Raw genomic sequence first — 24,664 nt, forward strand, 5'->3', positions numbered from 1 at the left:
CAGTGAACCAAGAAAATTTCCAGGTCCAAAAACGGAGGATTCCGGCGGTGCTGAAGAATGACCGGATCGAAGGTGTGTCACTGAAGAACTTTGTACTATGCCATACACGCTAACGTTTGTGTCCTGAGCCACCTGTTCGACGAGAAAATCAGAACACTCATCCTCTAAAGACAACATTCCCTTCAAACGCATTAAATATGCATAGCATTTGGTCACTGTTGAACAGTTTTCTCCCGTTACTTCTTTCGCCTTCCATCTATCCCTTTAAATCCCATCCATCTTATACCGAGAAGCGTATCGATCCCCCTCCTATCCATCCTCATAAAGTTATTGCTGACCGTCACTCCCTCAACGCCACCTCTCCGCCACCCACGTAGCCATGCTCTTCTCGGCCGCTGCCCTGATACCGCCCTCCTCGTCGGCGCTGCTGCGGCCTCGTCTACCCGTTTCTCTTCCCGGTGCGCCCCCTTTCCTTCCATCCATCAGGCTCTTAAAGGATCTCGATTTATTTGTTCCTGGTTTCCTGTTCTTTCTTCATTCGTCCGTCGAGGTATCAAACTAGAGTTTGGTTCGGTTTCGTCCGCTTTTTGTTCAATTTTTTGATGTTCGAAGAGCAGTGGAGGAGGACTATGAGACCGCCGGAATGCTCTTTGACCCCTCAATTAGCTAGGTTTGGGTCTAGAGGATAGCAATGACCCATGAAGCAATGGTGCATCATTTCATCCAAATGATCTAAATCTCTCGCTTTGCTCAATGCAAACTGTGCTGAAGACTATTTAAAGACTCATTTGGTTTGTGGAAAAAGAATAAGGAAAGTATGGTCAATGGGAAAACAAAGATATGCCTCTTATTTGGTTCAAGTTTTCAAAGGAGAAAGATAAAAAGGTACCATTCACATAAGAAATTTTTTTTGATATTTCATAGGAAAGAAAAACTATGGAGGACATGGAAAAGCTACTTTTCCACCGGTTGAGAATTAAAGTCCTTTTTTTCCAAAAGTATCTTCAAGTCATCAAAATCTATGAATAAGATCTTTTTCTTTATTAAGGGTATAATAAGTATCTCATACTACTTTTTTCATAAATATAAATGTTCAATCAAACATAATCCACTTTAGAATGTACCACTTTTTCATTATCAATAAAATATACCAAAATTATTTTTGCAGGCATTATATTTTCAGGAATCATCTTTCTAGAAACAACATTCCAATGAGGAAAAATGTTTCGTGTAAACCAAACGAGTCCTGAATATAAAGACAAGTTAGGATGATGGGAGAACTTATCAGCCATTGAGCTCTTCGGAAAGGAGATTTTATTTTGATATATGCTGGATTCCTTACAGCAAAATGATGAATCAAAAGGAGCTAATTATAATTAATTCCATTTTTCAAAGATAATATAAACTATTGTTGAGGTGATCTATCTTGTTCTTAAACATCATAAATGAACTATAGTCGGGTGGTTTTCCCCAACTCTCCAACTCCTTCTTTTTATTGCATTATCTGCAAATGAGAAACCGACACCGGAGGGCCTTACATCATGATCAAATCCACGGATATCCAAATAGCCCTTTAGCTACTAGCTAGTATAACACCAAAGAAAATTTGACAACACATTTTGATTTTTTTTATGGAAAGGTATTCTTCATTTCGATGAAATCTGTTTACAGAAAATGGTGCAAATTTAGTCCAAGATGGGGTTCCTGTCATCAGACGGCGAGAGAAAGTTCCGGAATCGAATGATGAGACCAAGTGCCAGAGGTAAATGCCTATAAACCTAAAGCACAGGCATTAGAGAAAAAATTAAGGGCCTGTTTTTGTTGGGGGGAAAAAGGTTGTATCCGAGCAAGATGCAACCAAGCCTCCGAGCAGGAGGCAACCAAGCATCCCTCCGAGCAGGAGGCGACCGAGCACCCCTCCGAGCAGGAGGCGACCGGGCACCCCCCCAAGCAAGGGGCGGCCGAATGGATCCCGACTCAAGGGCTTGAAGGTGCCTAAGCGGCTCCTCCGACTAGGAAGCATCCGAGCGGTAGATCACCATTATCGTGTTCTCCCACGAATCGTGCCGTGTCCTTGCCAACAATCGATACGAACGGTCTCTCCAGACATTCAGCTTACGCAACAATTAAAGCATATGGTCTCTCCAAATGCCTAGTTCACTCAACAATCAATGCATGTGACCTCTGCTGGCATGTGGCTCATGTGGCTCACTCAACAATTAAGGCGCATGGCTCATGTTATCTACGAATGCTTAGCTCCACACGGCAAACTTGTTTGGCCATAAACGACAGCATAGTTCCGTAGTAATTCAAAGACTTCGGCCTGATCTCCTACGAGGACAGCATTGATTTACATGATCGAGCATTAACTTTCACTGTACGGCAGTACTTTCACTCTGTCCCATCACAGGTAAACCCGTTCCCCCTATAAATAGGAAATTCCTGAGGGGGGAAGGGGGGATTTTTTGGGGACTCCCTGACTCGAGCTCCTCTCTGGCATATCTTTGGGCCATCTCTCTGACTTAAGCATCGGAGGGCCGGCGCCAGAAAAATCCGGCCACCGGCTTCTTGCAGGTCTCCCGGAGGACGCCGCACATCGCTAGATCACCGCCGTTTGCCAACCTTTCCCGAAGCTTCTCCTTCCCGGCCCAGTGGTCGCCCCCGGGTCCAAATTTCAGCAACAGTTGGCGCTAGAAGAAGGGTCCGAGTCGCGGTCATGAAGCTGAGAAGCAAGGGAGCTTCTAATGCCTCCCGACGTCTTCCACCTTATCCTGGACACTCTGTCCAGAACTCACCACCTCCGGCCGATTCGACTCCTCAAGTTCGGCCGGAACAGTTTGATGCCTTGGTGCAGCAGGTTTAGGCCTTGGCTGCTACCGTCCAAGGCCTGCAACCTAGGGGCATCCCGACGGCACCACTTCCTCAGGCTCCGGTTCAACCGGTGACCCCTCCTAGTGGACCGGCCCCCCAAGGTCAAGATCCCACGCCCGACCATCCTCCTAGAGAGAACCCCCAGTGAGGGGTCCAGGCGATTGGCCACAACCGTCAGAGGTCGAGTCAGTCCCAGGGCAACCTGTGCCCGAGAAGACCATCGTGGTGGCCCCCCAGGGCGACGAACTCGACAAGAAAGTCGAGATGCTGGAGCGCCAGATCGAGGCGCTCCACGGCAGGAGGGCGACATGCGAGGGCGACTTCGAGTTTACCACGAAGTCCCCTTTCTCCCAACAAATCGAGGATGAGCCGGTCCCGTCAAGGTTCAAGATGCCCCAGGTGGAGCCCTACAACGGCACGACCGACCCCTTCGACCACCTGGAGAGTTACAGGGGCCTGATGGCATTGCAAGGATCCTCGGAGGCCATGCTTTGCAAGGCCTTCCCAGCAACGCTTCGACGAGCAGCTCGGCTTTGGTTTGCCGGGCTGAAACCGAGCACGGTCTCATCTTTCGAGCAGCTCGGCAGGCAGTTCGCCACCAACTTTGCTGCCAGCCGACCCCAGTGGTGGACTTCAGACTCCCTCCTCGATATAAAGCAAAGGGAGGGAGAGTCGCTTAGGAAATATCTGGACCGTTTCACTACTGCAATGTGGGAGGTCCGCAAGCTCGACCAGTCAATCGCCATGTCAGCACTCAAGACTGGAGCTCGGTCTTATAGGTTTCTCTTCTCCATCGAGAAGAATTTCCCAGCTGATTTCACCGAAATGCTAGTTCGGGCGCGGAAGTATGCAAAAGCCGAGGAAGCCGTCGCTTCTAGGCGAGGTGGGGCCGAGCAGACCTCCAAAAAACAAAAGAGGCGTCGTGAGGAGCGCGGCCGTCCCAGAAGCCCATCTTCGCGCCGAGCTAAGAACCCGCCTCGTCTGAAGAGTCCACCTCGGCTGCGGGGACCTCTCCGACCAGGATCCCTGCCCCGTCCGAGATCTCCACCGCGGCCTCGCATATCCAACGGGAGGTACGAAAATTACACTCCCCTTAATGCTCCTCGGACCGAGATCCTCTTGGAGATCGAAGGCCGAGAATATTTCCGGCCTCCACCCTCGAGGCGGGATCCCGGAGCTTGGCGCAATCCCCGGAAGTACTGTCGCTTCCACCGGAACCACGGCCATGATACGGAAGACTGCTTCCAGCTTCGGGACGAGATCGAGGCACTCATCCACCGAGGAGTGCTCGACCGGTTCGTACGGAACCAGCGTGAAGAGAAAAGGCCAGCGGAGGATACCGCACAGCTCGAAGATCCAAATGCCAACAGACCCATCGCCGGCACCATTAACACCATCCGAAGCGGAACCTCGGTCGGACGAGCTGCAGAGGAAGGAACCGCCCCGAAGCGCCTGCGCGCCTCCGAAACTATCTCGTTCTCGGATGAGGACTTGGAGAAAGTTGAAACCCCCCATGACGATGCTGTAGTCATCTCTATGGTTGTGAACAAGTTTGATGTAAAACGTGTTCTAGTTGATAATGGAAGCTCGGCGAATGTTTTGTATTTTGATACCTATTCTAGAATGGGGATGATGGAGAAGCAATTATGGAGGATGAACGCCCTGCTGGTCGGATTTACTGGGGACTCAGTTCCGGTAGAGGGCGAGATCGATCTCCTAGTTACGGTCGGGTTCGCTTCCTGAGAAAGTGCCGTGAGGATGGATTTTCTCGTAGTGCGTCTGTCCTCGGCCTATAACGCCATCCTCGGACGACCAGGGCTCAACGCTCTTCGAGCCATGGTCTCAACCTGCCACCTGCTTATATGGTTCCCCACCAGCCAAGGAGTCGGCGAAGTTCGTGGAGACCAGGCGGTAGCGAGGCGATGCTACATGGCGACCCACGAGGCAAAGCAACCAGCCAAAGTATCGGTTCCGACACCAGATGGCAAGCTCTCGGCCAAAACCTTAGAGGCACGTGTCGGCCCTCAGAAGAAGCGGGTAGAGCCTGGTGAGCTGCTTATCCAAATCCCTTTACAAGAGAATTTTTCCAAGCTAACCGTGCAGGTCGGCTCCAGCCTCGATGCTCGCGAGAGAGATCGCCTTGTCAGCTTCCTGCGGAACAACATGGACGTCTTCGCCTGGTCGTCCGCCGATATGCCGGAAATAGATCCGGAGGTCGCGGTCCACCGACTCCAAGTGAAGCCAACCTGTAAGCCTGTGCGACAGAAGAAGCGAAGTGCTGCTCCAGAGCGACAATGAGCAACGGCCAAGGAAGTTGACAAGCTCCTCGAGGCCGGCTTCATCCAGGAGATATCTTATCCGAAATGGCTCGCCAGTGTGGTCCTTGTCAGAAAGGCTAGCGGGAAATGGCGCATGTGTGTGGACTACACCGACCTAAACAAGGTCTGCCCAAAAGATAGCTTTCTACTTCCTAGCATCGACCAGCTTGTGGACTCCACCTCGGGGCACGAACTACTGTCTTTCATGGACGCATTCTCAGGGTACAACCAGATTCGGATGGCGCCGAAGGATGAAGAGAAGACAACCTTCATCACCGACGGGGGCACCTACTGCTACAGAGTAATGCCTTTCGACCTAAAGAATGCCGGAGCAACTTATCAGCGGCTGGTCAGCCAAATTTTTAAAGATCAAATAGGCCGAAACATAGAGGTCTATGTTGATAACATGTTGGTGAAAAGCCGAATGGCGCAAGATCATGTGACCGACTTCAACAAGGCATTCTCTACCCTCCGAAGGTACCGGATGAAGCTCAATCCTGCCAAATGTGCGTTCGGAGTTACCTCGGGCAAGTTCCTTAGCTTTGTAATTACACAGCGGGGAATCGAGGCCAATTCCGAGAAGATCCGAGCGCTCCAAGAGATGACACCTCCGAGGACAGTTAAAGAAGTGCAACGGCTTACAGGCCGAGTGGCAGCTCTCGGGAGATTCGTCTTCCAATCGGCCGAGCGCTGCCTTCCATTCTTTGCGGTTCTCAAGAAGCCAAAGAACTTTTTATGGTCGGCAGAGTGCCAGCAAGCCTTCGAAGAGCTCAAGTGCCTTCTCGCCTCTCCTCCACTGCTTACGAAGCCTCAACAGGGCGAGCTCCTCTACCTATACTTAGCCGTTTCTCCCATAGCAGTGAGCTCGGTCCTGGTTCGAGAGGAGAGCAAGCTTCAAAAGCCGGTATACTACACCAGCCGGGTTTTGAGAGATGCTGAGACCCGATACTCCAAGCTGGAAAAGACCGTCTTTGCCCTGGACGTCTCAGCTCGAAGGCTCAAGCCTTATTTTCAAGCTCACACGGTGGCCATGTTGACCAACCAGCCAATAAAGCAGGTCTTGCAGCGATCAGATCGCGCTGGTCGAGTTACAAAGTGGGCCATCAGGCTCGGAGAGTTTGACCTCGAGTACCGACCTAGACTGGCGATCAAGGTGCAGGCACTCACCGATTTTATAGTCGAGTGCACTGCGCCAGACGAGGCCGAGCTTGAACCCGCGCCAGCGGAGCAGACCCCGAGGTCGACGTGGACCCTGCACGTCGATGGTTCTTCGAACTCGGAGGGTAGCGGAGCGGGCCTCATTCTCACCAGTCCAGATGGAGTGGTCGCCGAGCAGGCTTTACGCCTCGAGTTTCCCGCCTCTAACAATGTGGCGGAATACGAAGCGCTCATAGCCGGACATAAGCTGGCTAGAGAGCTGAAGGTCGAGAATTTGAAGTTCTTCAACGACTCCCAATTGGTCGTAAGCCAAATTTTGGGGGACTTTGAAGCAAGGGAGCCGACAATGCAAAAATATCTCCAGAAGGTGCGGCACCTCATTTTGACTCTGGGTTCCTTCCACATCCAACACATTGCTAGGTCGGAGAATCTCAGAGCCAACCAATTATCAAAATTGGCATCCTCCCGCATGAGCGAGCTCCCAAAAGCGGCGGCACTGGAGTACCTCCAGATCCCTAGCACAGAGGAGCCCGAACCGGCTTTTTGTATCGACACTGAGCCAAGCTGGATGGATGAGCTCGTTAGCTACCTACAGAATGGAGTTCTCCCCAATGATGAGCGTGAGGCTCGTCGAGTCAAGCACCTAGCCTTGAGATACATACTGTATGAAGGCAAGCTCTACAGGAGATCTTTTACCTCTCCCCTCCTCAGATGTCTCCGCCCGTCGGAGGCGGATTACGCAATGCGCGAAGTCCACGAAGGCATCTGCGAAAACCATTTGGGAAGCCGAGCACTGTCATAGAAAATTTTGTGCCAGGGATACTATTGGCCAACACTCCAAAAGGATGCGCTGGATTTTGTTCGGAGATGCGACCGGTGCCAGAGGAATGCCAACATCCAGCGCCGACCCTCAGCCCCCTTGACTTCAATCAGCTCCCCCTGGCCATTCGCTCAATGGGGAATTGATATCCTGGGACCGTTTTCCTTGGCGACTGGGCAGAGAAAATTTCTGATCGTCTCTATTGATTACTTCACGAAGTGGGTCGAGGCCGAGCCAGTGGCCCAGATCACCGAGCAGAAGATGCGGGACTTCGTTTGGAAGTTCATAATCTGTAGATTCGGGCTCCTCCACATCCTCATATCAGATAACGGCCATCAGTTCGACAACGCTTGTTTTAGAGAATTTTGCTTGGAGCTCGGCATCGACCACTGTTTCACCTCGGTCGCACATCCTCAGGCAAATGAAAAAACCGAGGTAACAAATCGTACTATTTTACAGGGACTCAAAATCAGGCTCGATCAGTCCAAAGGGCAGTGGGTCGAAGACCTATACAACGTCTTGTGGGCTTATCGGACCACATTCCGCGTACCCACCGGTGAGACTCCCTTCAACTTAACGTACGGAATGGAGGCCGTCATCCCGTTGGAGATCGAACTTCCTTCTCCAAGGGTAGAATGTTATGATGCCGACTCCAGTGCTACGCAGCTCAGGAGCAACCTGGACCTCATCGAGCAGACGAGGGAAGCTGCCTAGGTCCGCATGGCGAGATACCAGCAAAAGGTGGCGCAATACTACAACGCCAGGGTCAAACTCAAATCCTTCAAAGTGGAAGACCTCGTTCTTAGAAGAGCTGAAGCCTCCCAGCCGACCGAGCAAGGAAAAGTTGGCCCCGAATTGGGAAGGACCCTATCGGGTCGCGCGCGTCCAACGATCCGGAGCGTACAAGCTGGAATCCCTCGAAGGGACCCCCATTCCACGAAGTTGGAGCTCCGAAAACCTCCGGGTGTATCATCAATAGGACCCCAAGGGGTTCTCTATTCTGAGCATAAGTTTTATCTTCCTCAGTGATTTTTGCTGTTCTTCATTTATGATCGCATTTCGTGATCAGAAGTTTCGTGATCTTTAGACAACCTGATATGCGATCCTGCTAGGATGCTATAATTAATACCGGACGATGCTAGACGCCTCGGCCAGAAGTCCGAGACGTAGCTATCGAGCTCAGCTCGATCTCCATCCATCGAGCTCGGCTCGATCTCCATCAACCATCGAGCTCGGCTCGATCTCCATCAACCACCGAGCTCGGCTCGATCTCCATCCATCGAGCTCGGCTCGATCTCCATCAACCACCGAGCTCGACTCGATCTCCATCCATCGAGCTCGGCTCGATCTCCATCAACCATCGAGCTCGGCTCGATCTCCATCAGCTATCGAGCTCGGCTCGATCTCCATTAAATACCTCGACTGAGGTCGGGATGTCCCAAGTATCGACAGTGCGTGCCCAGACCCTTCGATACTTCGGAAAGACGGGGTAGTACCTTCGCGGTCCCCCGCACGTACCTCCTCGACTAAGGTCGGGATGCTCCGAGTGTCGACAGTGCGTACCCAAACCCTTTGACCTTGGGATGATGGGATAGTACCCTCGCAGTCCCCCCCGAAAATAAATGTTCGCGATCATCCAAAAGTTTGAGATGCAGCCATCGATCTCCATCATCTGTCGAGCTCGGCTTGATCTCCATCATCCATCGAGCTCGGCTCGATCTCCATCGACCATCGAGCTCGGCTCGATCTCCATCGACCATCGAGCTCGGCTCGATCTCCATCGACCATCGAGCTCGGCTCGATCTCCATCGTCAATCGGGCTCGGCTCGATCTCCATCGACCACCGAGCTCGGCTCGATCCCCATCGACTATCGAAGCTTGGTTCCGATGTCAGATACCTCGATCGAGATCTGGGCATCTTGAAGCCTGCGACAGCTTCATATATGAGCTCAAAGGGTTACGACCCCATGCTTCGGATTAAGCTTGCGGTCGTCCTCTACGACGAGCTGAGGTACCACTAAGAACAATTTGCGGCACGAGGCATATAACCCCGAGAAGGTATGTTATGATCGGTGCCTGCCTTATTCGATACGCACATTTAATTTATTTTTATGTTGGATATGTAAACAAAAATCCCGGCCAATATCGGGGTCCTCTGCCGAGCCGATTACGAGCTGAAATCTCGTCGAACACGCCCGCACGAACCCTAGTACGGTTTCTCAGCAGCTCGGTGAAATTTAATCCCGAGCTCAGAGGGTTCAACGATTTGGGCCACAAGCTAGTTACCTAATGAGATGATTAGAGCACGGCGCCCCACAGCTGGGGCCCCGAGCTCTACAACCGCGAAACTGCGGCTCAAGCTTAGGAGCTTGGCAAGCTCGAACATTTTTTCGGTCTAAAGTGCCTTAGTAGCTCGGAAACCTGAGCAGTAGAGCCGTGGAGAAATGTTAGCTAAAAAGTGAACTATAAAGGAATTGAAAGAACAAAAGTTGAAAAGGAATATTTCCATTCAAAAGTTCGGAGGCCAAGTACAAAATTAAGGCTCGGCCGTGCGATAGACAAGGGCCGACCTTTTGTTACAAAAAGGGAAAGAAAAAGTACAAAGTTTTAAGAGGCGGCTGTTGGGAATTGTATCCTAAATGTCAATCGTCAGCATGTTGATGATTAAATGAATTGACAAATCAATAAAGTATTTTTTGGCATTATTCATCATTTTACATCTTCAAATGAACTCTTATATGATGAAGTCCTTAGGACTTATTATTGATAAAGGAGGATTTATCTTCGAGTCCTTAAACTAGTTCGCGACCAAATGATATGTTGTTACAAGGACGACAGCATTATCAAGATTAGGTCGTTGTGTGACATATACATTGGTTGTCCTCTTAACCAAGGAGTGTGGAGACACTGGTATGCCACACAGGTGAAGTGTAGGAGTATATTTCACTGAACGTGACCAATTCCGGAACGCTCTACTGTCAAGAGATGTTCCGAGTGGATATGGGTATAAGTTTGGCCCTCTGACCTGAGACCGCAACTTGTGACTAGCAAGCAACTCATTGTACTTTGGTACCGGACTACCTGGATTTCTAATTCAGTGACGGAAGGTCACTGGGTGCAGTCAAGTACTTGCATAGTCAGTTGTGAGTCGAGATGGAATTGACCCCTCCTGGAAACAGGAGATAATGTCTTGTGATTAATTTAGCAAAACCTTGGCCAGGGTAATCCCAGTGAGAAGTCACGGGATATCTAAAGTTAATCACATAATGGATGTACTAATTATAGGGTTGACAGTGAGCTCTAAGTCATCCTGGCATTAAGAGTCAAAGGGATTGAATTATACAGTAACCATAGTTCAGGGTTCCAGAATATTTGCTTCGCATATAATCGGCCTATTCGGACGTCGGGTACCATTGCTAGATGGTCACATCGATTAGTGTAGGAAGTCGTTCCTATACTACCGGCTTAGGTTCGAACCTATGAGGTCACACGCATAGAAGATTCTTGATTGATCAAGAAGGCTGATGAATGATTAAGAATCATTCAGGGGTAATTTGGTCAATTCGATTGGCAAATTATCTTATAAAATAATTAAAGTAATTATCGGAGGATTAATTAGTAATTAGATTGCTAATGAACTCAATTGGATTGAGTAATTAGACTAAGGATGAGCCAAATTGAATTAGATTCAATTCTGGGCTCAATCAGGGTTTTTGACCTGATTGGATTAGGTCTGAATCAAGAGGACTTAGATTGACCAAATTAAATTAGATTAAATTTGTGCTTAATTAGGGATTGACCTAATTGGATTAGGTTCAACCCATGGTAATTGGATCATTCTAATTGTTAGGATTTAATTAAATTAAATAGGTTTGATCTGAAACTGTTCGGATCTTGAAATCCACTTGTCACATATCCATGCAAGGCGCCATAAATTGATTTTTAATATGATTAATAATTAATTTAATTTATTTAATGGTGCCATGGGACACTTGGCAACATCAGGGACCTCTTTCATCATTAGATGGGTCGAAATGGAGAGATAAATTCATGAAAAGAATTGGATAAGATCAAATTCTCTCTCTTCATGACATATGTCATCCTTATCTTTATCTCACTTCTAATTAAGGTTGAATTTCGAATTTAATCACCACAAAATCACCACGTGACCCTCTAATCTGATTGGGGGCATGGGAATTTCGAAATTGAAAGAGGAAAGTGGCAACATGATGAATGGTTTAGATTAGATCAAGCTTCATCATGTAATGGCACATGAACTTGAATTTTGAATTCAAAATTCAAAACCCCACAAAATCCTCCACAAATATGGGATGGTTGGCATGAAGTTAGGTGGGAGAGCAACATTAAAAGGACCTCCATCAGCTGGTGGTCGAATTCAAAGAAAAAAAGAGAGAAAAAGAAGAAGAAAAAAGGGAAAAGGAAAGAGAGGAACCCTAGTTCATGCGTGGAAAAATTCTGCATTCAATCTAGCCGATTTCTTCCTCCTCTAAGTCCATCGTGCCATTAGTGTTAGGGGTCCCTGATAAGAGTCTTTAGATCAGATCTAAGTCCTCTTCAATCCCTTTAAACTTTTCCTCCAAGTTCTTCCAAGAAGGCGGATCAAAAGTTGATAGCGTTTGGAAGATCAAATTTCAGCCTCAAGAAATTCTGCGCAAGCTAGCACTTCCGCAGGATTGGATCTCTTCAGGAACTTCGCGTGGACTTCTCGTAGAGGCCATTCGTGTGCGTGGCTGCGAAGTCGAGGATCAGATCCACAAGTTTCATCCATCATAAAAGGTATTAATCCTACATTAATCTTTTATTATGGTGTCAAGATCTAGGTCTGATTCTCCGAGGTTTTACCCTCTTTTGGGGCTCCTCACGGAGATATCTCTAGAATCCATTCAATGGATATTCGGAGATTAATCGGAATAGAGTTCTTAAGTTTCAGATCTGATAGTTAATCATGCATGAAAGTTTTAGCATAATTGTTTAAACGATTCCGGCATAATCCTATGTGTTCTTAAGGTGCTGATTTCTAGATTTGATCTTGTAAGCATGCATGAATTAAATTGTTTGATTCGATTTTTCCGCTGTGTTTTAAAACTTAAAAAGAACTACGTATGGCTTGATCCCCCTTATGAAGGGGTACGTAGGCAACCCGATCAGGTTCAGCCATGGTTTAAAAAAAAAAAAAAATCAGCATGCTTAACACCGAAGAACCTAGGATCCACTTTCAGCGGCTACCGTGGCATCTCCAGCCGAGATCTCCCCGGGCTCGACTTCGATGCCCTCGATGACTTCGACCGCCTGATCTCCTTCGGCAGTGGCCCCAACCTCGCCGCCTTCGGTGCTTTCAGGCGCGACCTCGGGAGCGGTTCCCGAGCAGCTTCTTCCGTGGGAGCCTTCGGAGCTGCCTCTCCGATCGTCTCGTCCGACGTCGCCCCGAGGCCTTCGACTCCAGCTCCGGGCTGAAGTAGATTGAGATCAAAATTGGGGCAGAGCTGGCACAGTTGATTGCGGAAATCGTTGAACCCTTGGATAAGGCCGTTGAAGGCTTCCTCCTCGAGCAACTCTTGAAACTCTTCTGATTCTCGGAAGAGCCGGACGACATTCTAAGCCCGTTCCTAGGCCTCTTTTTCCTGAGCTTCGAGCTGCTCGGCCTTCTGCTCCGCTTCCTTTACTCTCTGCTCGCGGATGGCGAGCAGAGATTGCGCCTCGGCCAGGCGAGCCTCGGCGGCCCGCAACTCTGATCTAGCCAGAGTATGAGCGGCCTTCTCCTCCTTGAGCACCATGGATAGGAGCTTGACTTCGTCCTTGGTGGCGCCCACTCTAAGCAAGAGCTCCTTCTTGTGGAGCTCAAGTTCCACTAGCCTTCTGTCGGCCTCTTCTAGTGCCCGAGAACTCCGAGGAGCTCGTTCTTTGTAATCTGCCCCGAGCACGATCAGTGTCTCGATTTCGTGGAGGTGCTGCAACCAAGATAGAAATTAGGCCGAGGATAAAATTATAAAAGCGTAAGGAATAAATAACAGCAAATAATGAAGACCTACCCGAATAGAGGAGAGGCGAGTTGACTCCAAAAAATTATTCAGGCTCATGGCCTGAATTTTTGCCCTGTCGGCTAGAAGGAGCGCAACGCGGAAGATCTGCCGCGCCGTCTCAACATTCTCGAGGGCTGAGTCGCCCTTGCACACCGTCCATTCCGGAGCGTAGGGCCGCCTCTCTTGTTGGCCCTCGTTCTCCGGTAGGTTGGAGAGGCTGGGCCTTGTCGCCTTCGGCGAGGGCGGCCTCACAGCCCCTCGGCTACTGCCCGGCTCGGATGCCGGGCATTCGGGTCGGACAGGCGGCCGAGGGGGGACTTGCGAGATTGGCGCCGGGCATGCAAGCGCCATAGTGGTTCCCGCCGAGCTCCCGAGCTCGGAGCTCGAGCTTTCCCTCCGAGCAGCTTCAGAGGACCCGATCCGGAGGGCTCTCTTCTCGGCGGCCCCGTCAGTCGAGACCTTTGCCTTCTTCCTGGGCTCGAGCAGTTCTCCTCCGAGCTCGGCAGCCCTCTTTCGGAACCGAGCGTACAAAACTTCGTTCTTGGTCACCATCTTCGCAATATCTGCAAGGAGAGCAAGATAAGTTCGCAAAATATTACGAAGAAAAAGAAAAAGGAAATCTTTCTATTACTACCCTTACCCTGAGGACGCGCCGAGCTCAGACCGATATTGACCAAAGCGTCCTCGCTCACGAGGCCGCTCAGAAGAATACCATCCCCGAGGCCGCGAACGGCGTTAAGGATCCCCTGCTCGCGTACAGAAAGCCTGGGGAGTTTGTTGGCGGATCTGAGCCGGCTCTGCCTCCACCTAGGGTCGAACCCCCACGTCTGTTCGGAACCCAAAAAGAAAAACTTTTTCTTCCAATCATGAATGGACGACGGAGCACCCTGAAAGAGCGGCCGACCCACCCGAAGGGCGATATAGAGCCACTCCCTGTCTCCCGGATTGGACTTCAACATGAAGAGCCACCGGAAGACGTTCACGGAAGTCGGGATCCCGTATGCCATGCACAGGGACAAGAAGCCGATAATCATCCTCCATGCGTTCGGAGCAAGTTGCGCCGGGACGAGCTGGTACTCCCCGAGCAACTCGTTCACGAACCCATGGAGGAAAAATCGTAGGCCGGCCCAGAGTGCCTCCAAGTACACTCCGATCCGACCTACCGAGGGGTTCATTACCCGATCCCCCAACCCAGTGTTGGGTTTCCCAGTGCCCTAGGGCGCAGCGGAAGATACGGAATTATAAAATTTTCTTATAAAACCCATTATATGAAACCCTAATAAGCTAAGATCACCTTAATAGTATAACCAAATAATGTAGAAAATATAATCTTGGTATAGAAGAATACCTATCACGCTATATCCAATATGTCTGAAGATGTCCTAAGGTGCCCAAATGTTAACCCTCCGATGTTGATCCACACAGGAATGGGTTCAAGACTCTAGCTACACCAAAACTTGATTCTAATTGTTCAATCCTTCCAAAGGATTTAATTGGCTGATTTTCCTTCACTTCCTTCTTCCTTTCTACCTCTAAAACATTCACTAGCCCTTTTGTCCTAAAGAAGACCCTCTTGTCTTGGGTTAGGACAAAAGAGAGAGGCTTGTAAGAAAGAAGAGATAAGGGATAGCGAAGAAGAGGCTTTTTCTTGGATGATCTTTAGAACCCCAGGGCGCCTCCTTATTTATAAGAGATGGAGGGATGCATCATAAAGGGATGCATCCCATCCACACACCTCATCATGATGAGGCATGTGCCAAGAGAGGCATCCCATCATGATGGGGTGCTAAGGAGAAGGGTGTATCAACTTCTTTCTCACGTCTCCCTCTTAAATTCTGATGATCCAAGGGCCCAAATGCAATGAACCAAAGCCAATGGTCCAGATCTAGGCACCATCTAATGGTCCAGATCAAAGCATCATCATCCAGGGTTCCACCCAATGGTCCAGAAGCAAGATGCCATCACCGATGGTCCAGATTCAGGCGCTGAGCAACGGTCCAGATCTTTCATTCAGAGAGCCATCCAGTGGTCCAGATTCAGGCGCTGAGCAACGGTCCAGATCTGTCATCCAGAGAGCCATCCAGTGGTCCAGAATAAAGTGCCAACCAGTGGACCAGATCCTTCATCCAGGAAGCCATCCAATGGTCCAGATGAAGGCGCCAACCAGTGGACCAGATCCTTCATCTAGGGAGCGATCCAATGGTCCAGAAGTGAAGGCCCTATCAAACCCAATCCAATTGGGTTTAACCAACTTAAAAAAAATATTAAATCTAATCAAATCAGGTCTAATTAAAGCCAAATGGGTTTCAACTCTTGGCTAACCCATATTAGGTTATGATTTAATCATATTAGATCAACCTAATCTAAGAATCAAATTTGAATTTAATTTGAATCAGGAGCTAGGGTTTGCAACACGTGCTAGCATGTTCATCTTGCAAACATGATCTAATCCAATTAGACCCTTGATCAATTTCTTTGTGTGTGACCCATTGGGTTTCTTATCTTAACCAGCAGTAGGTGCAGGTGCAAGTTGACCTAACCTGATTAGAATACCTCTAATCCAATTTAGGTTCAATTTAGTGCTAAACCTGACTTAGCAATCAGAACCTTTCTAATGCTTTGATCTAATCAAACTCTTTGATCCGATCAACCTACAGGACAAGATTGATGTCTAGCAACGTATCATGTCTATCCGGAAGATGAGGAATGTATTGGACAAATCCAAACATACCCTTCAGTGGCAAGTTACCGTGCAATTCAATCCCTCAGTCATACTACATTCTGAATAAGTGCATGAGTATAGATCAATATCAAACTCAATCACTTATTCATGTCTCTCTCAATCTTTTATATGATAATTCAAACAATGAAACATTAGAAACTCTTTCTAATATTCATTTTGCTTCGATCAAAGGCTTCTTGAATCATCATAAGATTAGAGTAAATAGGATGTTACCTTCTCTTACTAGAAGTGACTGATTCCTTGTTGACCTACTCACAACCTTCGTACAAAATCCACCATATCCAGAATAACGTAAGGCAATGTCGTGAATGAGGGTAAACCAAAACATAGCTTCAAGTGCACAAGGTACCATGGTGATCTCAGGTCTAAGGATCACTTGCACAACTCCCACTATGAGAACCATCTTTTGACAATTAAGTAAGAATCCATAAGATGTTCTCATGGCTGGTCATTTCAGTGAACTCATTCCTCTAATGAGCACCCACATCTTTGTATTAGTGTCTCACACAAGTGATTGTGAGATCAATCACCCTCTACATTGAGCATGCATAAGATGTGCCAGTCTTTTCAGTAATATTGATCTCCGACTCAATATACTAATTTGACTGGGAATATTCTAAATTAGGATTTTAGAATTTTAGGTCTCACTGGTATGATGTCATCATAACCCTAAAACCAATGTCCTAATTTATGGGGTTCATCATCCAATAATAAAACAGATAAGCAGCAAATGATGAAGCACAATGCCTTTATTGATATATATTGAGTGTTAAAGTACATGATTTGGAGGATTACAAAGAGAAACCCATCAAATAATTGGCTTATAAGGCATCTACTCTTTCACCTAGTAGGTTCCAAATGGAACCCTCACCGAGGAAAAAATCACTGCTCGGCCATCTCAACCTCCAGCTCACTCATCGTGGATTCGATTTTAGCCGGACCAAGACCCATTATGAAAAAGAAGGGGTGAGAAAATAAGGGTTCTGAGCAATGAAAAGAGGGACACCTGTGGGAGTTCGTCGGAGGTAATGGAAGATCGGCCGCTTCGGACTAGGAACTAGATGGGAAGAAGATGAAGACAATGGGAGAGAAATTGAGGATAGCCAAGGAGGAGTTTATATATAGACCCCTCCGACGACTCAGATTTGCTCGGCAGAACGCTCCTCCCTGTCCAGATCACAACACATGTCAACCCAGGGAGTTAAGGCGCAGCATTCAATTCGGACCGATGCTTTGGAAAAGGAGATGCCTCGTCGGATCGTGTATCCCCATCATGAGCTCACAGCGCAAAAACGCTTGGGAAAACGGAAGGTACTAATGATGAGACACTTCGAAAAAGAAGGAACGCCGTCCACCTATTCCCATTAAAGTGTCTCGAAGCGCGCAATAATTCAAAATTCCCCTCCTAATCCACTTTAACTACTTCCGGCGCTCGAGCCTGCAAGCAGCTCGAGCTCGAAAGTCGGGGGTAGTGTTGGGGGAAAAAAGGTTTTATCCGAGCAGGAGGCAAGTAAGTATCCCTCCGAGCAGGAGGCGACCGAGCGCCCCCTCCGAGCAGGAGGCGACCGAGCGCCTCCTTCGAGCAGGAGGCGATCGGGCACCCCCCAAGCAAGGGGCGGCCGAATGGATCCCGACTCAAGGGCTTGAAGGTGCCCAAGCGGCTCCTCCAACTAGGAAGCATCCGAGCGGTAGATCACCATTATCGTGTTCTCCCACGAATCGTGCCGTGTCTTTACCAACAATCGATACGAACGGTCTCTCCAGACATTCAGCTTACGCAACAATTAAAGCGTATGGTCTCTCCAAACACCTAGTTCACTCAACAATCAATGCATGTGACCTCTGCTGGCATGTGGCTCATGTGGCTCACTCAACAATTAAGGCGCATGGCTCCTGTTGTCTACGAATGCTTAGCTCCACACGGCAAACCTGTTTGGCCATAAACGACAGCATAGTTCCGTAGTAATTCAAAGACTTCGGCCTGATGTCCTATGAGGACAGCATTGATTTACACGATCGAGCATTAACTTCCACTGTACGGCAGTACTTTCACTCTGTCCCATCACAGGTAAACCCGTTCCCCCTATAAATAGGGAATTCCTGAGGGGGGAAGGGGGGATTTTTTGGGGACTCCCTGACTCGAGCTCCTTTCTGGCATATCTTTGGGCCATCTCTCTGACTTAAGCATCGGAGGGCCGGCACCGGAAAAATCCGGCCACCGGCTTCTTGCAGGTCTCCCGGAGGACGCCGCACATCGCTGGATCGCCGCTGTTTGCTAAGCTTTCCCGGAGCTCCTCCTTCGCGGCCCAGTGGTCGCCCCCGGGTCCAAATTCCAGCAACAGTTTCCATGCCTAATTAACTCATCCCTGTGACATGATATCCCATGCATATAGAGTGGCTTGAACAGACGGACCATTTTTGAGCAGTTAAACAAAGCAGAAAATATTTCGAAGGGGAATCAAGTGCGAGGAATTGTGGGCAGGATCTGTTGATTGCTACGATCGACTTCAATATTTTCTATCCATTATAATCCATCCATCTTTTATGGTGGATGTGCCATTGATTCCTCGCACTACTCTCTTCCTTTCCTTGCTCTACTCAACAGCTCCCACCAATGCAGGAGAAATGAAACTAATAGCATATCTAGTTGTCAAATGTGTTATAGGACTGAGATTATTTGAGTTTATTCATGATCAGATGGTGTTTGGTCTCTTGCCTGTAGGACATGCGGGGGATGATTAATGGAGTGAAGTCGATGCTTAGCTCGACGGATGATGATGGAGAAATAAGCATTTCAGCATATGACACAGCATGGGTGGCCTTGGTGAAGCACCAAAATGGAAGTGGAGACCCTCAATTCCCATCTAGCCTGCAATGGATTGTCCAAAACCAGCTGCCTGATGGCTCATGAGGGGAGTACTCAATTTTCTTGGCTCACGATCGAATAATCAATACTTTGGCTTGCGTAGTCGCGCTAAAATCTTGGAGTATTCACGCTGATATCTGTGAGAGAGGTTCAGATACCAATATCCCTTTCTAGAACTAGTCCACTGCATTCTAGTCTGTCTTTGAATGAGTAAAGTGTTGATGAAAGAAATTGTTTTGATAGGAATTTCTTTTCTTCGCGACAATATGTGGAGGTTGGCTCAGGAAGAAGCAGAGCTGATGCCCATTGGCTTTGAGATCGCCTTCCGTTCTCTCCTAGAGATAGCCAAGGCCTTGGGGTTGGAACTCCCTTATGATGATCCTGCGTTGCAGGATATATATGCCAGCAGAAACCTAAAGCTGAAGAGGTAGTGGAATAGAAAGTTCTCTCACTCCACTTGTATATCTTGTGCACTTGCCATTCCTACATTATATTCTCAAAATAAATAAAAAAAACCAACATTTTACCGCAGGATCCCAAACGATGTGTTGCACAAATTACCAACATCACTGCTCTATTCCCTAGAAGGAATGCCTGGTCTGGACTGGGAGAAGCTTTTTGGGCTCCAATGTGTTGATGGGTCCTTCCTAACTTCTCCTGCTTCGACGGCCTATGCTCTCATGCAGACGAAGGACGAGAAGTGCCTCAAATACCTTCAGAAGATCGTTGAAAGATTTGACGGAGGAGGTAAAACTATTTGATTCATAAATGATGTATACAGTTTTTGATTTTGTTTTTGTCTAAATTAATTCTTGTGATATTATGCTCTGCAGTACCCAATGTATACCCTGTGGATCTTTTCGACCGTATGTGGGCTGTCGATCGGTTGGAGCGCCTTGGGATCTCCCGGTATTTCGAACCCGAGATCAAACAATGCCTGGATTTTGTCTATAGGTAAAAGTTTTTTGTGCACGAGTTATGATCAGCATTAGAATTTACTTATCTTTCGAGTTTTAAACATTTGATTAAATTGCAGATGCTGGACCGAGGAAGGGATTGGTTGGACGAGGAATTCTACAGTACCTGATGTGGATTGCACGGCCATGGGATTCCGTCTCCTCCGTTTACATGGATACCATGTGTCTCCTGGTGAGTAGCAAATTAAAATTGTTGAGGCCATCGTTGAAGATGTTAATTAATGGATATGAACTATGATTATAATTATTAATTATCTAAGACTACTCTTTCTACTTGTCATCGTTGAAGATGTTTTCAAGCATTTTGAGAAGGAAGGTGGCTTCTTTTGCTGCGCTGGGCAGTCGAGCCAAGCAGTCACTGGGATGTACAGCCTCAACAGGGCATCTCAGGTGGCCTTCCCTGGGGACAGAATATTGGAGCAAGCCAAGGATTTCTCATATAGATTTCTCCGAGAAAAGCAAGCCGCCAACCAGCTCCGGGACAAGTGGATCATAACAAAGGACTTGCCCGGTGAGGTAAGTAGCCGACAAATCTCGCTTGCTGAATTTTTTGCTAGAAATTTCTATTCCTGCATTTTTCTTGCTCTGGGTAGAATTTCATTTTGTGCCTTCTAATATTCATTTCAGCCCTCATGAAATGGATTGAAGGGACTTCTAATTAGACATTCTTGGTATGTATGAGGGTTTTGATAATATCATGATCTCATTATAAGCCCACCTTAAAATTATTATTGAGGGGCGAAATGGTTCGGATGGCTATTATTTTTTAACATCCGCCAAGGATGTAATTATTTGGAAGATTGTTATTGTTGTGGTTGAAATTTGGCCTGAGGGTGGCCATGCCGGAGAAATCCGAGAAGCCATCGGTTGGGACGGAGAAAGGGAGCCACATCCTATGCTCCGGCATACCTGCACAAAGCCTTGGCCGAGGATTCTGACGAGGGCCCTCCGATGGTTAAATTAGCAGAGTTTTTAGAGAGGTTTCTCAGTGTTTTGAATTGCTTTGTATTGCTTTTTATGGCCTCCTTTAGGGCATTTCCTTACCCCCTTTTTATAGGGTGAGGGTCTCGGCCATTGCCTGAAATCTCGGACCGAGCTGTGATCAGCTGGCCATTAACTGGAGACGGCGTGAATCACGGAGATCAATCCCACGGGCAGAGGATTCGAGAGATATCTTTTCAGATTTGTTCCGAAGATCTGCGGGATCTTCGACGGGATCAAAGTTGACAGGGCCGAGGTCGGCTCGGCCTTCAGCGGGGTCCGAGGTCGGCCTAGCCTCTGGCCGAGGTTGGCTCGGCCTTCAGCGGGGCCGAGGCCTGGCCTGCTCGGCTCTGAGGTCTGCTCGGCAGGAATTGGGTGGTTCCACAATGGACTAGGATGATCCATTTTGCCTCTTATCATTTGCTTTCCGACTTTCGAGTTCGAGTCGTTCTTTGGCATGAGCGAAAGAAGTAACCAAGTTGTCGATCGTCCTGTGTTGCAGCCAAATATTCGTGAAGGTGTATATGCTGAGTGGGGTAGCCGTTGTGACCATATAACAATGGTACCTGATATCCGAATAGGCTGAATATATACGAAGCAAATATTTTGAAACCTTGGATTATGGTTACTGTATAATTCATCCCTTTGACTCCTAATGCTAGGATGACCTCAGAGTTCTGTCAACTCTCTAATCAGTACATCCACTATGTAATCAACTTTAGAAATTCTGTGACTCATCACAAGGATTACCCTGGCCAAGGTTTTGCTAAATTGAACACAAAGCATTATCTCCTGTTTTCAAGAGGGATCAATTCCATCTTGACTCATGCACCGATTTGCAAGTACTTGACTGCACCCAGTAACCTTCCATCCCAGAATTAGAAATTTTGCTAGTCCGGTACCAAAGTACAGTGAGTTGCTTGCTAATCACTATGGTGATCTCAGGTTTGAGGGATACTTATACCCATATCCACTCGAAATATCCCTTGACAGTAGAGCGTTCCAAAATTAATCACGTTCAGTGAAATGTACTCCTACACTTCACCTGTGTGACATATCAGTGTCTCCACACTCCTTGGTTAAGAGGACAACTAACGTATATGTCACACAACGACTTAATCTTGATAATGTTATCGTCCTAGAAGCAGCATATCATTTGGTCGCGAACAAATTTAAGGACTTGAAGATAAATCCTCCTTCATCATAAAATAAGTCCTAAGAACTTCATCATATAAAAGTTCATTTGAAGATGTACAATGAAATGATGAATAATGTCAAATAACACTTTATTAATTTGTCAATTCATTTACAAAATTCAATCATCAATATACTGACGATTAACACTAAGCATACAATTCCCGACAACTCCCACTAGCCTAAAGCCAATCGGCGCAGTATCTAATACCCATCTTCGACTTGTATTCGTTGAACTCTTTGATGCCGAAGACTTTGGTAAATGGATCAGCCAGATTTTTTTCTGTATCAATCTTCTATAGATCATGTCACCTCGTTCTATAATTTTTCGAACCAGGTAATAGCGTCGCAGAATATGCTTGGTCTGATGATGTGCTTTGGGTTTTTTTGCTTGAGCTATGACTCAAGTATTGTCACAAAATATTGTAATAGACCACCAATAGAGGATGCCACTCCGAGCTCGGTGATGAACTTACGCAACCATACAGCTTTCTTGGCAGCATCAGATGCTGCGATGTATTCTGCTTCGCATGTAGAATCTACCACTGTGTGCTGCTTGGAACTCTTCCAGCAGATAGCACCACCCTTAAGAGTAAAGATATAACCCGACACGCTCTTGCTATCATCTCGATCTGACTGGAAACTGAAATCAGTATAACCCTCAAGTTTCAAGTCAGAATTACCATAGACAAGCCACTGGTCCTCAGTATTTCTCAAATACTTAAGGATGGTTTTTATAACCTTCCAGTGGTTGCTACATGGATCAGACTGGTATCTACTCACTACTTCTAGTGAGTATACCACGTCTGGTCTAGTACATGTCATGGTGTACATTATAAATCCAACTGCCGAAACATATGAAATTCTATACATACTCTCTCTTTCTTGAGGAGTTGTCGGACAATCCTTCTTAGGAGGTTAATTCCATGGCCCATCGGAAAATAGCCTTTCTTGGAATTAATCATACTAAACCTCTTCAACATAGTATCAATATTTGTAGATTGGGATAATCCAAGCAATCTTTTAGATTTATCTCTATAAATCTTCATCCCAAGGATGTAAGATGCTTCACCCAAATCTTTTATGGCAAATTGAGATGACAACCAGACCTTTATTCCTTATAATACAGAGACATTATTCCCAATTAATAGAATATCATTCACATACAAAACTAGAAATATAATTACTGAACCATTGATCCACTTATAAATGTAGGGATCTTCTTCATTCTTAATGAAGCTATATGTTCTGATCACCTTATCAAAACGTATATTCCAACTCTGTGAGCTTGTTTTAATCCATAAATGGATCTTTGAAGCTTGCACACTTTAGACTCATTTGCAGATGTAAAACCTTCAGGTTGTATCATATACACGTCCTCTTCCAAATCACTATTTAGAAAAGCAGTTTTGACATCCATCTGCCAGATCTCATAATCTAAATATGCTGCTATTGCAAGCACAATCCGAATGGACTTGAGCATTGCCACAGGAGAAAATGTCTCGTCATAGTCAATACCATAATGCTGACAATATTTCTTGGCATTCAGACGGACTTTATAGGTCTCCACCTTTCCGTCTATGCCCTATTTTCTTTTGAAAATCCACTTACACCCTATGAATTTAATCCCTTCGGATGGGTCAACTAATGTCCATACATCATTGACCTTCATGGATTCCATTTTGGATTGCATGGCTCCAAGCCATGCATTAGAGTCATGCCTCTGCATAGCATCCATATAGGTGATCGGATCCTCATCGTTTTTATTAAGTTCGACAGGATCACTATTTCCGATCAAGAAATCGTAGTATTTGTCCGGCTGACGTGGCCTTAATAGTGCATCTAAGATGGGTTCGGGATCTAATCTAATCAAATCTGACTCAATAGGTTCAGTGGATGGTGTTGGGTCTTCTACATATTGAACTTTTTAAAGTTCTACATTAGAGCTTCTACTTCCTCCTCCAAGAAATTTTTTCTCCAAGATTACAGCTCTATTGCTTTCGGACAACTTTTGTTCTTCATCAAGGTAGAAATAATATCCTTTAGTCTCTTTAGAGTAACCAACAAAGAAATATTTGTCAGACTTAGCTTCAAGTTTGTCTGCTTTCAAATGTTTGACATAAGACGGACACCCCCAAACCCTAAGGTAAGAAAGTACCGATTTCTGTCCCGTCCATATTTCATGTGGTGTTTTAGTCACAGATTTACTTGGAACCTTATTAAGAATATAACAGGCTGACTCAAGTGCATATCCCCAAAAGGATATGGGCAGATCAGCAAACCCCATCATGGATCAAACCATGTCTAACAGAGTTCGATTTCTTCTCTCTGACATACCGTTATATTGCGGTGTACCAGGAGGAGTCCATTGGGCGAGAATTTTATTTTCTCCTAGATATGTCAAAAACTCACTGGAGAGGTATTCACCTTCTCAATCTGATCGAAGAGTTTTAATACTCTTTTCAGTTTATTTTTCTACTTCATTACGATATAATTTGAACATTTCAAATGATTCAGATTTATGTCTCATTAAATAGACATAACTATATCTAGAAAGGTCGTCTGTAAATGTAATAAAATATGAATACCCACCTCTAGCATTTGTGCTCATTGGCCTACATATATCAGAATGTACAAGGGTCAATAAGTCACTAGCTCGTTCACCTTTTTCAATAAAAGGTGATTTGGTCATCTT

At 46.8% G+C, this 24,664-nt stretch overlaps 1 protein-coding gene across 2 annotated transcripts in view; it reads left to right on the plus strand.

The window, feature by feature from the left end:
- Positions 1-206: 206 nt before the first annotated feature.
- LOC120105127 (ent-copalyl diphosphate synthase 1, chloroplastic-like) overlaps positions 207-24,664 on the plus strand; it is a 43,306-nt gene continuing 18,848 nt past the window's right edge. Inside the window, exons 1-7 of one of the 2 annotated variants that reach the window (XM_088717794.2) lie at positions 207-458; positions 18,674-18,965; positions 19,061-19,244; positions 19,350-19,564; positions 19,651-19,771; positions 19,854-19,966; positions 20,084-20,310. In XM_088717794.2, the coding sequence (XP_088573920.2) occupies positions 19,084-19,244; positions 19,350-19,564; positions 19,651-19,771; positions 19,854-19,966; positions 20,084-20,310 (837 nt within the window). In that variant the 5' untranslated portion in view covers positions 207-458; positions 18,674-18,965; positions 19,061-19,083. The remainder of the gene's footprint in view (positions 459-18,673; positions 18,966-19,060; positions 19,245-19,349; positions 19,565-19,650; positions 19,772-19,853; positions 19,967-20,083; positions 20,311-24,664) is intronic. The other variant, XM_088717793.2, reaches the window with a different exon arrangement.

The sequence above is a fragment of the Phoenix dactylifera genome, chromosome 3 (assembly GCF_051530095.1).
Source record: "Phoenix dactylifera cultivar Ajwa chromosome 3, Ajwa_hap1_PhDact_Kaust_v1.1, whole genome shotgun sequence".
Lineage (NCBI taxonomy): Eukaryota > Viridiplantae > Streptophyta > Magnoliopsida > Arecales > Arecaceae > Phoenix > Phoenix dactylifera.